This window comes from Dendroctonus ponderosae, unplaced genomic scaffold (genome assembly GCF_020466585.1).
Source record: "Dendroctonus ponderosae isolate FM_Combo_2020 unplaced genomic scaffold, Dpon_F_20191213v2 Dpon_F_20191213_7, whole genome shotgun sequence".
NCBI lineage: Eukaryota > Metazoa > Arthropoda > Insecta > Coleoptera > Curculionidae > Dendroctonus > Dendroctonus ponderosae.
Window position 1 is genome coordinate 10,010,300 of NW_026018916.1, and position 16,357 is coordinate 10,026,656.

The following is a 16,357-nucleotide window of genomic DNA, read 5'->3' on the forward strand; positions in this document are numbered from 1 at the left end:
ATAAAAGTCGCTGAATTTTGCTGTAAATTTTAAAGTTTTCCTTGTACAAAAAAACCAACCACATTCAGACAGTATTTGGTACAAAATCTTGCCCTTAGAAGGGCGGTTTAACCAGGCCCAAGTCTCTAAATCAACCGGAATACAATGGGACTAGCTGTTATTGGTGGGACATAAACTTCGTGAATATTTGTATTGATTACCGCTAAATGATTAGTGGTTTTTTAATATATTTTTTACACGTTAGTTACACGTATTAACAGAATTGCCCCCTTTAAAAGGTCATACTTCTTCAAAACGCTAATGTAATTCCATGCTAATAGACGAATTAAATAGAACCGTAATGTAGTATAGACGTAATTATATTATCATTCCCAGCAGACAATTGAATGGCTCTTTAAGATAGTGTATATATACTCACATATATAAAAGTTCGGTGATAATTTGTATGTTTTCCGTTATTTACTACAGCACAAGTGAATAATCAAAGATCGTTAAAAGCACGTCCTGTGAGTGAGTGTTGCTCTTAATCTGCAGGAGGCTGCTAAACAGTTTCTAGTGATTTATTAACATAAGTGCTCTTTCTTAGTTCAATTTAGTAATTTGTGTGTTAGTCTGTGATATTTCAATTTGAATAGTTGAAAAGATGGCAGCAGAAACTGAAATAAATGGAGAGGTACGCAACAATCAAATTCATAATTTTATTATCACGGTCACTGACCATTCGTCACCTGTAAATATTGTCACAACTGTCCGTTTATAATGTTAAGATCTACAAATGGAATTTAATAGAGTTATGTAGCAAACAAATTTTAAATCATCCAAACAGAACCTGGAAGTTAATTCAATAAATCACAAGTACTACAAAAATGTACTTTTTAAATTCTACCACAATAAACACTATTATTAGAGTTGAACCAAAAATAGAGCGTGCAAAAGTATGTATCAGTATTAGAATATTTTAAATATTGTTTGCAAAGCAGCTAAACATTTTGCTTCATTGCAACTCAATGCGTTATCTCATTTAAGGCCAATGGTCAAATAGAAATTTACAATAATAAATTGGAAAGAACTCATTTGATTGAATTAATTTTTAACATACCTACGGTCTATAGCTTTAAAGTAAGATCCAAATAAGTGGTAACAACCTCCTCTATGGTTTTGCTAAATGGCCTGCTTCAATGTAGATGAATAAAATTGACATGAATAACATACTTTTATGGTTAATAAATTGAAGAACAAGCTGAGTGTCTAAAGGTGGAATTTCGTAAAGAAATAAAATAAAATGGTGGAAATGGTAAAAAAAGTGCGTGTATTTCAAAATTTCTACTACAGGTACTCGATTGTTTGATCAATCTTGGTTTGTTAAAACTGTCGAAAATTTCGGATTTCGGAACGACTCTTTAGTAAAGTATAATTTTTTGAATTATACATGAAAGGCAAGTAAGCATTTGGTACTCCTCAACTATAAAACGTATATTAATAAAATTCTATAACTGTGCAACAATAATAGCAGATGAAAAACATAGAAATAATTCTAAACTAGCAGCAAAACTTTTCAAAACACGTCCAAAACGTAATCATAAAAGTCGTTCAATGAACAAAACCATTCCAGTAGCTAGGGTAAAGAAGTCAAATATTCAAATTAATGAGCATGACTTTCGAGAATGAGACAAAATCAAAATTCCAAAATTTTCAAACATTTGGAAACAAAATTCATTCATTTATTAAGTAGACGATTTATTAATTATAATTCCAAGATTTTTTTAAATTTGATTGTGTATAACAGCAATTCTGCTCACAAATAAATGTTATAACTAATGCCCTTTGACTGACCGCGTCTTATTGAATTGAATTAATTCATATAATACATTCTGAATGCGTCTTGAAAATTTTAAGATTCTAATTTCTAAGGCCAAACTACTTTCACATATTCATATTTCGATTATATTGTACAAACAAAATTTTCTTTTTCAATTTTGAAATGTTAACTTTATCTAGTTCAAGGACGGGATGTTTCTAAATTCAATTTTTCAAGTAATTGTTGTTTTTCACTAAATACTTTAGTCTAGCGGAATATTTTTAACGTTAATTATACAAATCCTCATCTAAAGATTATGCATATCGACAAGATGCACAAGCACAAGTGGATTTTCACCTTATGTCAAAAATTCATGAAGGTACTTAATACAATATATTTTTAGAGAAACTATTAAATAAAACAGGAATACATTTTTATTTCAAATTGATTTAAATGAATTTAAATAAATTTTAGAATGAAATTCACAATAGATAACCGGCCATTAATTATGAAATAGATTATTCGGTACAGGAAAAAGGGCTTTACAATTGAGAAGCAAAATTAACAACATTTTCCATAAGGAATACAAAGAATTTTAAAAGTAGTAAAAAATCTAGTTAATTAAATGCCGCTCTTCGCTCCAAAACATTAATTAAATTATAAATAAAAACCTGCGTACTACGAATCTTTCTTTTTTTTCTTATTTCTCAGTATACTTTTTGTTCTACAATCCTTCCACTATTCGTTAAAAATAACATTACTTTTTATTGAGCAGTAGTTATGTACTTAGTTACTGTTTAAGCCAATATTGAATAGCAAATATTAGTTGATTAAATATTTTATTTTACTCATGAACAATGGTACGAAGTGTACTTAAAATGTTGCAAGAGTCAACATTTGTCACAATTTATTATAAAATGTGTGAAACCTGATGTCGGGTATACCCAGTTAATTATAAGAGAAAAATTGCGAAGGTGATAAAAAATAACAACACCTAAGTAAATTAATGTTTAGAACTGTACACGATGTGTACAGACTGTCTACATTAACAGGATCTGAAGAAGCGTGTATAAAATTACTATTAGGTTTTAATAAGGCGGTTGCCACTTAAATTGTCATTTTAAAAAAATATTTAAAAAGGCCTCAAATAAATAGTACCCTAAAATTGGAGGCGATCCTGAATATCCCTTTTCAGGCGCTTGAATATTTTTCTGTAAACGAGGTTTACAAGAGAGGTGTACAAAACAAAATGTTTTCGAACGTAAACCAAGATTCGAATGAAGTTCTAACTATCTTAGAATTGTAAGTGACAAAGTGAAATAAATTATTTTATTTTTTGATAGTTGTCATCGATAATTTGTCAAATTATAATTTTTGTCAGTTCTGTGATCTTACCAAGAGCTTCTTAAGTTCAATTTGGGATGGCGGGTACTCCAAATTTATGTTGTTAAATATGTGACTCCATTTTCTTGCTGTCTTGCGTTTACTTCGTGATGCTTGTAATAAGAGTTGCTTGCATATTTTTGTAATAAAATAATGTACATAAATCTAAGAAAATATTCAAATTTATATTTCGTTGCTAGAAAAGAATTACTATAAGGCATATGCATTCATTGCAATAGAAACATGAACATAACTTTTATTATCTACTTAAAAATGTGTTTACTTGTTTCAGAAGCCTGCAATGAAAACGAAGAACAAGTCCTACTATTACGAGTCAAATGATGATTTAAATACTTATTTTGCAAACAATAGAATTGAAATTCCCGAAGTAGAGAAGGTAAGTTAAGAAACACGTTTTAAATAATAACAGTCAGAATCTCTACTGAGTTAGGGTCACAACGTTAGAACTGTAGAAAAACTTGGTAGTTATTTAGTCTGTTCAAAAAATTAGCTTTGATTTACAGGCCGAAAATTTAACAATAAAACATATACCATCTCAGGGTTAGAAAACTAAGTTCCTTGGTTTTATTGCATCATTCAGATCTTTCCTCCAGCTTCTTCTTGGCCTTCCTCTCTTCCTTTATTTCGGCGGAGTACATTCCAGTACTTTTCTTGGCCATCGATGTTGTCCCATTCGGTTGGTATGTCCGAACCATACTAACTGTTTTATTTCGACCTCATTCATAATATCGTTTTATATGCCGATATTCTGCCTGATAATTTCGTTTCTGATTCTTTCTGTTCTGGATATCCTACAACTTCTTAAATAATCCATCTCTGTAGCCAACATTTTTTTCTATTTGCCCTGCTTACATCCCACACTTTACTACATACACAATCACACTCTGTACGATGCTTTTTTAGTTTATAGATGCACAGCTTGGTGTTTTCCTTATAATTTTCTCCTCTAATATTGAATTTAATACTCCGGTGGCTTTCCTACCTTTATTCATTCTTCCTCTCACTTCATCATTACTATTTCCCTGCTTATTAAAGACGACCCCCCCAATACTTGCACAATTGTACTCCTTTAATCACACCGTTTTCCAGTTCAAGACCCTTACGTTCGTCATGGCCTGAGGCTTAGTATTAACGCTTGCTTCAATTTATTGTAAGTCCTGCTCGCTTATGCTCTTCCTTTAGCTTCCTCGTCATGTAGCTAAGATCTTTTTCGTCCTCAGCTATCACAATCTGGTCATCCACAAAAAAGGCTTAGAGTGTCTGGTCTTCCACTTTCAGACCGATATTTCCTATCCACCCTTGTAGGGATCGGTCTATATTAAGGTATACATGACCTGAATGTTTATTTAAATAAAACAAATGAAATAGGTACTACCATTAACGAAAATTGTAAATTGTTCATTATCCATAGCAGTAGCGTAGCAAACAGAACAACATATTGTCTTAAAAATTATTAGCAGGTTTCGACGATTTCAAGTTCAAGCATGTATCTAACGTATCTGACCTTAATGTGGCAGCCTTGAATGTTTCTGATAATTAAATAATAATAATAACAGTTGAACTATTTGCTGATATTATTTTAAGAACAAAATATTAAATAATCCCATTTAGTTTTTGAGATAACGTTTTCGTGGTCATAAGTTGTAGTATATCGATATTTAACTTTGTATTCAAACTAATTCGTTGCTGAAAAAGATTTACATTCGTAAAGACGAGATATTATGCTGCTGTTAAATCTACAATACATAAGAAACTCGATAAATGTTGTAGCAATATCAATAACTTTAGATAAAAGGATTAACATATTGCTGGTCCCGATGGGCATCATCTAACTCAAACAGAGCAGAGTATTCTATATGCACTGGATATGCAAGATACAATTTTTAGGAAGTTTTATTAACTAAAACTCTCCTTAATGGAGTCAGTTAATTATTATCATATTACATATTATGTACTGTGTTCATCATTCAATCAATTGTATTCGCAAATTGAATTTTATTGGATATCAACATAAAATTGAAAAGTACCAAGTTGATTTTGTTTATTGCCGAGATGCTTTTGATTAATGCCAGTTTGTTGGCAATTTGATTTTTACTATTGCTATTTTAAAGCTGATTAACGCGAATTTGAACTTGAAAAATCATAGAGTAAATTTTAACAATTGCCCAAGTCTTGCAATCGTAAACTAACCCTGTAATCTACTTTACTTGAAATCGCGGTTAATCATCTTATATTAACATTTATGTTTCAGAGTGGATTTAGTTTTAGAAAATTATGGGCATTTACAGGACCTGGATTTCTTATGTCCATCGCTTACTTAGATCCAGGCAATATCGAAAGTGATCTCCAGTCAGGATCAATAGCTAGATATAACTTACTATGGGTCTTATTTGTCTCAACCATATTGGGATTTGTTATGCAAAGTCTTGCAACAAAATTAGGTACAGTTTTATGATACAAAATTAACGAAGTATAAAATATGTAGTTTCTGTGTTACAGGTGCAGTCACAGGGTTACATTTAGCAGAAATGTGTCATCGCCAGTATAAAAAAGTTCCTAGGCTCTTGCTGTGGATAATGATTGAGATAGCGGTTATAGGATCAGATATGCAAGAAGTTATAGGAACTGCAATTGCAATTTATATGCTCTCTAATAAGGCGTAAGTTTATCCATGTGACCTTAGTGGTAAATCCAGTTCAATTCAAACGGTACTATGCAGGTTGATGATGATAATGCATATGTTTTTGCTTTTGGTGCAGAACTTACATATGCATTTTTGTATTTTTCAGTGTACCATTGTGGGGAGGATGTCTTATCACGATCATTGACACATTTACTTTTCTTTTTCTGGATAAATACGGACTGAGAAAGCTAGAACTGTTCTTTGTATTTCTTATCAGTATTATGGGAGTTACTTTTGGATATGAATACGTAATGTCTGCTCCATCTTCAGCAGATGTTACCAAAGGACTGTTTTATCCGATGTAAGTAACTCACAGTAAACATTCATAAGATTACTTTTTTTCCATTACGTTGTCTCACCACTGACCAAAAAATACTTTTTATAATTCGTTTGTCCTTTGTTAATACCTCAAATTTTCATAGATGCGAGGATTGTAACTCAGCCGTGGTGCTGCAAGCCGTTGGAGTGGTTGGAGCTGTGATAATGCCACATAATTTATATCTTCACTCTGCATTAGTGAAGTCTCGGAACATCGACAGAAAGAAGCCAGAGAAAATTTCTGAAGCAACGTTTTACTATTCAATAGAAAGTGCTATTGCTCTACTGTGTAGCTTAATAATCAATATATTTGTAGTAGCTGTTTTTGCTTTCGGCATGTACCGGAAAACAAACAATGATCTGGTAAGTCTTGAAAACGTTTGCAAAAATATTTATAATTTCTTTAATTTACAATAATTTCAGAGAGATGTATGCAGTAATAGCAGTTCCGCCATGTTCAATATTTCCTCAGACGTTTTCCTTGTGAGTAATTACTCTATTTACTGAGACAAAGACCCTGTTATATCATTATGTATCCTTCGTTAGGCCAATGATGATATAGTCGATGCTGATATTTACAAAGGAGGAATTTTCTTGGGATGTACATTTGGCATGGCGGCTATGATTATTTGGGCTGTTGGTATTCTTGCAGCTGGGCAAAGTTCTACTATGACAGGAACGTATGCTGGTCAATTCTGTATGGAAGGTAAGGTATATTTTCATTATTATGTCTTTGTGAAAGTCTAATATATTCTTGTGAGTTTTTATACAGGGTGGTCCTCAACTAATGTGACAAAATCCAGTATAGACAAAAATATTTCGTTTTAGGCAAGTTTTTGAGATACAGGGTGTCAACGTATAAATCAAAATTTCGTTTATATTTAATAGGTTCTTAACCAGTTTTACTGTGACCATAACAAATTGCGTTTGGACATTTTTTAAAGCGAAAAATCCAAATTTCTTATTACCTAGCTTGTAGATCCTGGAGCAAAATATCGCAAAGTGTTTAAAAACTCTCTAAAGTGTACATATTAATATTTAAAATTTTGATAGCAGAAGAAATAAATTGACTTGTTTTAGGATTTCTGAACCTTCAATGGCCAAAATGGAAACGTGTGCTGTTCACAAGAAGCATAGCCATGATCCCAACATTTTTTACGGCTTTCTTCAGCTCACTACAGGACCTAACCACTTTAAATGACTTCCTAAACGCTGTGATGAGTCTTCAGTTGCCATTTGCCTTAATTCCAACTATAGCATTCACTAGCAATCCAAAAATAATGGGCAAATTCGTCAATGGACTGTAAGTTGTGATCCCTGTTTGTCCACTAAATAATTAACTGAACACCTTTTTAGACCTTACAAAATAACGTCGATTTTCCTAGCTACAGCTATTATCGGAATCAACATATTTTTTGTTGCCACTACAATCCAAGAGGAAAACTTAAATACTTATATTTTGGCATCTATTTACATATTGAGTGTCGGATATTTCTTTTTGGTTGCTTATGTAGTTGTTCATATGTTCATCAGCTTCACAGGCGACACATACAACGAAGTTCCTTGGGTAAAGAAGTATATGATACTGCCTTTAGATGAAAATAATCGCAACCATGTTCTCTGAATGGAAAAAACTACTCATTTAGGCGTTGATTTCAGTCAGGATATTTAACACATGACAAATAATCACTTCGACAAATTCATCGAATTTTAGATTTAGCAGAGCTAAAATGCAATAAATTTTATCAAGCAGCTAGATACATGATGTACATATTTATAAGGCTGATAGATAAATTCAAAACTCACTTTACAAGTAAAAAAGTTTTTAGAGTAAAACTTTCCGAGTGCTACCATTCTCAATTATTATATTTACCAATTATAATAGAAGATAGGAACTATTATATTATACTGTACATACATTTCTTTGTATAAAATTATTTACAATAAAAACTCTGACAATTCCGACGTTTTATTTTACTAAACATTACAGTTGATTCAATGCATGTGCCAACCTTTTGGCTAAAGAATATCATCTTTGAGCAGAAAAATTGATATTGAAGAGCAGTATTTCAAAACACCATTTGCGCATGAAGTGACAAGTATCTCAAGCAATAAACAGTTATTAGAATAATTATGCAGGGTGTCCGGTAGACCTTCGATGATATTTTGTCTGATGAAAAAATCGAAAGATAATAAAAGCAATAATGAAAATATTCCAGTTTTCAAGATATAAATCGTCCAAAACTGATATTTCAGGATATTGCTCTTATGGAACGTACAAAATATATTTTTATGTATTCTAGTTTCCACTAACATCAACCACAGTCAACACTTTGAAAAAATACTTTTTATCATGAATTAGTTCTTTTTTCTTCCAAATAATGGGAGAAAGCATGTCAAAAGAGGTAGGTATTTTATTAGACTGATTGACTTCATTCCTCCTGAAAGTTTGGGTAACATTTTTCACACACTTACCCCATTGGTCCAAGAATGATTCTGTTTTCGTTGCTTTCTCATGACCGATTAATACAAACTACAAAAGAAAACTTCTTCTTTAAAGTTCGAGATTCAGAATAATTTCCGCGAACTCTTTTCGATGCTCGGTTTTGTTGTCCCGACAAAAAGTTAAAATCCTCGAATTTACATAATTGTTGTTTGCCCAAAAGCACCTTATCTTTATTAATTTACTTCATTTTACTTTGTGTAAGTCCATTATATATAAGCAAAATCTGATAATAAATCCAAAAACGTTTTTCTTTATTTAATAATCATTAGAGCAAATACATGTTATATTTACATTCTTTGAGCGATTACAGTGAGTACCTAACTTTGATATAACTGGATATTTTTGTGAAAAGGTCGATAAAAAAATTACACGCTTAACTAGTTTTATTTACAGCATATGATTTTGTTCTCATATAAGTAGTAGATAAGGAACACAATGAAAATTATATAAACAGCAGTGTTAATAGATGTTATGAAAATCCATGGAAAGCCTTAGCTGGAATCCACTCTAACTATATGACCATCAGAGCCTCCAGCGTAAATCGAAGAAGTTTCGCCAGTAGCAACGGCATTGATGACTATATCTACATTTACGCTACCTTCGTCAGAAAGGCCCACATTGGTAACTTTCCATTTTCTCAGGACCTTATCCCAGCCACCACTAAACAAAAGTTGGTCATTTCCCCATTCCACACCAGCTAGAGCATTGATTACTCTGTTATCTTCTGAACCATGCTAGAATGTATAAATAGAATGTACATCAAAAGTAAAAAATATGAAATACAAATATAATTTTTTAATGAAATTTATTTCCTTATTAAAAAAGGGTTTGTCGTTATTCCAAAACAAATTAGATTTACTAAAGCAAATGAAAATATGGACTTTTTTGGAGTTTTAAACCCTTTTCAAGCTGGAGAGATCAATAATAACTTTGCAAAAACCAATCGAATAACTGAACTTCAAAGTACTCTCTTTGTCACCCAGGAAACGAAAGACAAGTTTGAAGTCCAACTCATGACTCGCAAATAAAACAAAACATTCTAATAGTTATATCGATTAAAATGTCTTGACTTTTCAAGACTGTTCAGTTTAAGCGAAATTCCTACTTACCACAATTTTTGTAATTTGTTTAAATCCTGTTGATTTATCTGCACTATGTAGGATAATTTCTTTCCCATCTCGGTCAATAAAAGCAAATAATTTGGTGCCAATTAAAGTTACTGGCGCCCTGCCTGCAATGGTGGTGTCAGTAGCCCATTGGATATTTTCACCTAAGTCAAATAAAGGTTTAGAAACTTGGAATATATAAATCTTGCAAAATCGGCATATCATGGGGCTTAATGTCTACTTTTGAACATTATGGGCGAAAAATGGAGGATGGGGCTCCAGCTTGCAGAAAGTTGGTAAGAATAATTTTAAATCTATAAATCCTCTAGTTTGAACCGAATTTAGGTTTCCGCAAAGCAGCTAAAGTTTTTTGGATTATTCACATGTCTCTGTCTTTGTTTTGCTGATTTTCAATTAAATGACTTTGAACAGATTTTACACAGCACCAAACGCATTTTCCTCTTTCTTTCCAGGTGGAACGAAGCAGTTTTCGGTGAGTTGGGCATTACTTTGCCCCTGGTTGCCATTTAGATGTAGAATACAGAATTTTAGCGGTCTGCATCCGGACAGCATTTTATTTTGTAGAAGTAGATGGCAACCAGGGTTGTAGGTTTTCTTTGACAACATTTATGCTGCTCGCATGTGCAGAGTTGAGACTTTCATGGAGTGGCTTTCCATTTCGCTTTTTGCGGATTTTGTAGAGCGTTTTTTTGAAAATGGTAGCGCACTTGTTTACGTATTCCAGGTGAATTGTTGATCTATTTTTATAATTCTGATTAGAAACCGGCAGTGCTTAACGCGTTATATCTAAAAAGTTTTATTGAGGGTTCCTGTATTTTAATGGCTTTTAGGTAGGTAGTAAACTTCAAGAGCCCTTAAAAATCGAATATTTTCTTGATCAAATTTTTAAATGTCCAATTTTCCATTTGCAGCTAATATGGAAAGGCAGTGCTCGAAGTGTGCAATCGAAAACGTTCGAATTATTACTTCAATATTTTGTACTGTTTTCCCGTTAGAAGTTCTGAACCGTCAGACGTCGTTGATGTAATATCCGCTCTCTCTTAAAAATTTTAAATTGATGTTTGATTTTGAATTTTGTTGTTCTACGCACCTTCTAATTTAAATTCTGTAATAACTAAGTCTGTATCCTGAACCGTTAAGACATACGGTTCTACCACTTGCAAATCCTTAACAGGTTCGGCGACGTTTACCAATCCGTAAAACAATTTGTTCTTGAAAACCAAAACCTGAAATGAACGGACATAATAACATTTTTAAATTTACTATAATATTTATGTAAGTGTACTCACATTGCCTTCATTATCTCCAACATACAAATTTCCATTAACACACTGAACTCTCCAGTACTCAGCATTTTCTCCTTGCCTCAGCACCTGCTTTTCGGCTAAAGTATTCAGGTCAAAGAGCTTAACAGAACCATCACTCGAGGAACTGTAAAGCCCATCATCAGAAGCTGAAATACTGTAGACGGGTGCACTATGGGCTTGAACTTCGCCCAGTTTCAACAAATCAGCAGTCCAAACCTAGGAATAAAAAATTATTATTATTAGCTGAAACAGAAACTATTAAAATATAGAAAAATAGTGGTATATGCAAGTTAGCTTAGATATATAGTGTCTATGTAAGTTTATCCAACGTGTCTGGTAATGATGCGAAAAAATGCAAGGAGTGATTCTGCATGAAAGATTTTAATCATAAGTTCATACAGCTGTTTACCGGGACACTAAAAATACCAGAGCTGCTAGGCTTTTTTTAATAAATTGATTGCTAGTTTTAGAATTTATTTCAAATCTAGCACACTTCCTCCAAAGTGTGTTTAGAATAAATGGCCAAATTTTGCCATTCACACCATACTCCCGAAGCGTCGAAATCGAAATGTAAATGAATAACTTTGAAATGTTTTAACTAACAATAAATAAAACGGGAGAAATTTTGTCGAAAAATATTTTGGGAAATATGTCAACAACAGCAAATAATGTAATAGACTGTAGAAGACTAGGAGCGGTGAGACGCATCAATAAAATCTATTCCGTGTAAGTTTCCAAGTTATTGCTCCCTCTTGACTTCAATTATTTTTATCATTTTTGGTCTATTTCGGCGCCTACTTACCTTGATTTTTCCATTGTCGCCCCCACTGTATAATTTTCCTTTATAAAATGCCAAAGCGGTAACATCTCTGTCGTGCTTATCAGCATCGCCAGCTCTGCATGCAACAGTCAGAGTCATTTCCTAAAATCAAACTATCCAAATGACGCTCAAAGTGCTAATAAATTTTCAAAAAATTATGCAGACAACAAAAAATTTCCGGAAGGTGTATTTATATTTCTCTTCTACACAAGCTTAAAAGGACTCAAATCGAACATGTCGCTAAGAAGTACGTTGAATGTATTTCTTGCATAAATAAGTACTTAATAAAAATGGAGAAGGATATTTTCTGAGAAATTGCAGTTAGCCATCATTATTGACACACACAGTATATATTAAATAATTAACAAAATATAACAAACAATAGATTGAATATTTGTCATCCAACACCTTCACGTTGATCCTCTGATTGAAACGACTAAAAGTTTCACTTTCAGCATTGTAGACAAAAACCTAGTAATAATTCTATTAAAATAGTATCATCTGAACAGCGTAAATATTATCCAAAAAATAACCAGATGAATAACAAAATATTTGGAGAAGCCAATTGTTGAAGATGCGAGATTGATGAAGTTCATAAATAATTTCACGCTAAGCAAATCAGATCGCTATTTTTGTTTTCTTCTGTAAGCGATTTCCAATCCAAACATTTCGATAATAAAAAGTTCCATCGGAATTCAAAGGCTCTTTAGAGTTTTAAATATAGAAATCTATTTAAAGTATTTCTTGAAGTAGATTCTGTTATGGATACGGTAGTTTCGAACACAACGGGCAATTTTGAACAGTTCTGTGTCCGAGTTGAAAACCTTTAAAGTTTGACTTATGCCAAAAACAGTGAAATAAAATAACTGCAGAAAAACTTGTATAAAATTTAATCGATTTGAAAATGATCATATTTACAATAATCAAAATATATTAAATTTACAGCGCTTCAAAAATAATATTCCCACCATTACCCAAATGAAAATATTCTTAAAAATTTAAACATTTTTTTTTATTTCAATGTTTCTACGAATTAATATTTCTCTTTCTCAATTATTGTTTTCTTTTTTTTAAGTTATCATCCATTGCATGAGTCAAGCGGAGTAATGTTGAAAGAATAATTCTCAACTTGGCCCTCGCCATAATGAAATCTATAGCTATATACATTACAGAATGGCCATTTTTCAAGTCCTTCCTTAGAGAACACGACAATTTCTTTTCTTCTCTGATCTTTAAAGGCAGAAAGTCTGTTAATGTCGGGTGGAATTTGAAAGCTAAGTGATATGCGTTCGTAAAATTTATTATCGAGTTTTAGTTACTAAAATGCATTGAAAACATTAAGTTCTCAATTTTTCCAATACTCGATATTATAGACTCTCATATTTTTTTGAAGGCAACAATACTTTTGTTAACAGTCTGTAGAGGTCAATTTTGCTTCTTCTCAATTCGGTTTATCGGCTTGGAAACATACAAATTATTTAAATACATTTTTAAATTCTAAACTCCTTTGCTCATTTAAGAGAACGTTTAACTTTTAAAATGAACAAGTTAATGACGAAAAAATAAAAAACTTTCAGATTGTGGATTCAATGCTTTCGTGTCATTACAGTTCAGTAGGTAAATAATAAACAGTATATTTTCGGTTAAAGGAATCATTCATCAAGACTAACGATGTTAGCTATTAAGTACTCGTAGATACGTAGCAGTAAGAAGTAAAATTTAAAAGCTGAATAAAAATATGCTCAAATGTATTCATCAAGAAATCATAGTAACTTGAGTTTTATACCACCGGACATTTTTTATTATTCGATTCATTTTCTAGTGGCTAATACGCGTGATAAATAGCTTTTAACATTTATTGGTTTGATATTGATTGATATTCATACATTTAAGAATCCTTTATTCGGAATAAAGAATCGATTGCAAGACGATTAATATCAACATTTATGGCTTATTTAAATAATACGATTTTTCATTATTTTTAGTTGTTTTGTTATTCATTATTTGGTCTTTATTTAATAAATTTTGATAGAGTAAAATAATATAGAACGGAGCCGGGAAAGGTTCAATTAAACGTTTGCTATATTGTTTGCGCTCACATGTAAAATATTGTAACTAGCTTTTAAAAACAAAATTTTTTATAAAAAAACAATATAAATTAATTGAGAATTAGATTTGTTCAGCACAAACAAAATGATTAAATCTGAAAATTCAATAATAAATACCGAATGGGAAGTCAGTGAAATTTTTGGTATCCATAAATAACAAAAATTGCTGTTCGTGCATAATAAAAAAAGAATTATATGGATAATACTGAAAAGAACAAAAATTTTAGAATGAACAAAAAAATTTCATCAAACAATAATATTAATTAATATATGTTTAACTTAAAAAACATTTGCCTGAAAACTTTAAATTTTACTTTTGCTGTGGGATAGTTACGCATACAGCAACCTATATATTATCAAAAATTACTTCGCAAGTTTTTAAACCGTCTTAAACTTAAAATTTTATACCCACCATAATGAATATATTAATCATCTAACATCGGGTTCAAAAATGGTTTAGTTAAACCATTTAATAGAATACGGAAAAGTATTGAATTGAAAGTTAAACGAAGCTGTTTCGATATTACAAAAGTGATTGAGTACAATAAATAAAATATTTTAGTTGCAAATGAAAAAAATATATTTGTATTCTACTGTTTATAACTTAAAAGATTTTGACTTACCAATTTTCAACTAAAAATTCACACAGGAAAAACAACGTCGAGAAGTTATTGAACTATGCTCTTCAGTTACTCCAGATAACTTATTTAAAAATGCAGCGTTCCTTCCCTATTTATAGTTCTGCAACAGTATTCGGCGTAGGAGAACCAAGTTTAAAAAAATGCTCGTTGTCGTTTGTAAACGTTTATTTCTTGGCACCAAAAACAAAGTATTGAAAAAATAAGCCTATGAATCTAATTCTTACTTATCCTGTCGAGAAAATATGTAAACCAACAATTATAGCCGAAACACATTTGTCAGTTTTAACTAAACCAAAGCCCGCATGAGTATTTTGAAGGAGCTTACGATTAATGTAAAATAGGCTATTTTTTTCCTTTCTTTTTCTTTTTTTGTGCTTCTGGCCAAGGAAATCCTCTCCATTTTAGCAAGTCTTGAACGCTATGGCAGGTCGTATAAGCATTTTCCATTGCGGCTTCAGTGAAAATATCAACATTACATCTATATGAAAACATAAAAAATGGTTATGCGTGTTTGTAAATATACAATGCGGTTCAAGTCAAATGTCATTAATTAGAATGTGAAAAATCAAAGTAGACTTCCCTCGAAAAATTTTGCTCGCAAATGTTTCCTATTAGAGATACAGGGTGTTAAAGTTTGAAACATTTTTGTTTAATTTCTTATCATTTGCTTAATATGCCTAAGTTAATTATTAAAATGTATAGTTGTTTAATAAATAACGGGAAAAATATATGTATAATAAACGTGAGGGTTTGCAAAAAGCAAGTATTTGAGACTAAACATTGAAGCATTTTCCAGTTAATCACAGCTTCAATAAATCAAAGGAATATATGTAGTTAATTTATATTTCATTATTGTAAGCGAAAATAAAAGTACCTACCTGGCACTTTTTGATCTCGATTTCTTGCCTCCACCTTTTTTTGATTTAGTAGTAGTTTTCTTCTTGCCCTTATCTCCGTTTTTATTGTTTTTAGGTTTCTTCTTTTTTCCTTTCGGCATGGTATTATCTACTAGTTCTAACTAAATAAACTGCGTTTTTTGCCCTATTATGTATTAGAGTTTGATCGATCATATCATCCTAGTTGCTAAGTCGCTAATAGAAACTTGTATAATCTATAAAAATAGGGGTTGAATTTAACTTACTTGGAAACTTCATAAATATTTATTTTCACTTAGATCATTGCAAATTATTTTTGTAGCTTTAGATACTGTTGTTAGATTTAAAATGACATTCAAATTTTGGCTTCAAATTTAAAATCGTATTTTGTATTCATGGTATAAACATTAGTTTAAAAAGTTCGTTTGTGATATTTTCTGTTGACTCTGAAAGTTTCAATCCCGTACTTGAAGTTTATTGATTCCTTTCAAAATTCGGTTTCTAAAAGCATTTTATTTCAAAGTTATACATTTTGTTCATAAACCATACCGATTGATTGAAAGTGACTTCTGTCCTATCTTCTATCCTGATCTTTGCATAAATGATAATCTCATCCTGCTACAACCTATTTTTATATGATCGTAAGCCTATTTTTATATGATAATAATTTTTATCGAAAATACTTGAATTGATCAATATAAATGTAGTTATCAATACTTCCAAAGATTAATTATTCTACACTTTTCTAATGTTCCCGAAAGCTAAACTAC

The 16,357-nt window shown here is 31.4% G+C and overlaps 4 protein-coding genes across 7 annotated transcripts in view; 1 reads left to right on the plus strand and 3 right to left on the minus strand.

The window, feature by feature from the left end:
* The window catches only part of LOC109542847 (beta-1,4-glucuronyltransferase 1), a 37,012-nt gene extending 28,142 nt beyond the window's left edge, over positions 1-8,870 (minus strand). For both annotated transcript variants that reach the window (XM_019912281.2, XM_019912275.2), the window contains exon 1: positions 8,679-8,870. In XM_019912281.2, coding sequence (XP_019767840.2) covers positions 8,679-8,720 — 42 coding nt within the window. In that variant the 5' untranslated portion in view covers positions 8,721-8,870. The remainder of the gene's footprint in view (positions 1-8,678) is intronic.
* LOC109542846 (protein Malvolio) lies at positions 437-8,165 on the plus strand. Of its 3 annotated transcripts, none has more exons than XM_019912274.2 (10): positions 437-673; positions 3,474-3,578; positions 5,454-5,643; positions 5,702-5,861; positions 5,992-6,186; positions 6,308-6,566; positions 6,627-6,686; positions 6,750-6,909; positions 7,284-7,506; positions 7,560-8,165. In XM_019912274.2, exons 1-10 carry the CDS (start codon positions 644-646, stop codon positions 7,825-7,827), a joined length of 1,650 nt encoding a protein of 549 aa, XP_019767833.2. In that variant the 5' UTR covers positions 437-643; the 3' UTR covers positions 7,828-8,165. The 3 variants fall into 3 exon arrangements, with proteins under 3 accessions (XP_019767833.2, XP_048524637.1, XP_048524636.1); XM_048668680.1 differs by lacking the exon at positions 437-673 and adding an exon at positions 3,208-3,226; XM_048668679.1 differs by lacking the exon at positions 437-673 and adding an exon at positions 3,277-3,297.
* Positions 8,871-8,938: 68 nt separating the features above from the next.
* LOC109542849 lies at positions 8,939-14,787 on the minus strand. The gene is made up of 6 exons (XM_019912282.2): positions 14,695-14,787; positions 11,946-12,065; positions 11,126-11,359; positions 10,927-11,062; positions 9,819-9,979; positions 8,939-9,443 (listed from the first exon to the last, which is right to left on the minus strand). The coding sequence occupies exons 2-6, from the start codon at positions 12,060-12,062 to the stop codon at positions 9,201-9,203; spliced, it is 891 nt and encodes a 296-aa protein (XP_019767841.2). The 5' UTR covers positions 12,063-12,065; positions 14,695-14,787; the 3' UTR covers positions 8,939-9,200.
* On the minus strand, positions 14,696-15,817 carry LOC109542851. The gene is made up of 2 exons (XM_019912286.2): positions 15,591-15,817; positions 14,696-15,190 (listed from the first exon to the last, which is right to left on the minus strand). Exons 1-2 carry the CDS (start codon positions 15,707-15,709, stop codon positions 15,055-15,057), a joined length of 255 nt encoding a protein of 84 aa, XP_019767845.1. The 5' UTR covers positions 15,710-15,817; the 3' UTR covers positions 14,696-15,054.
* Positions 15,818-16,357: the final 540 nt, after the last annotated feature.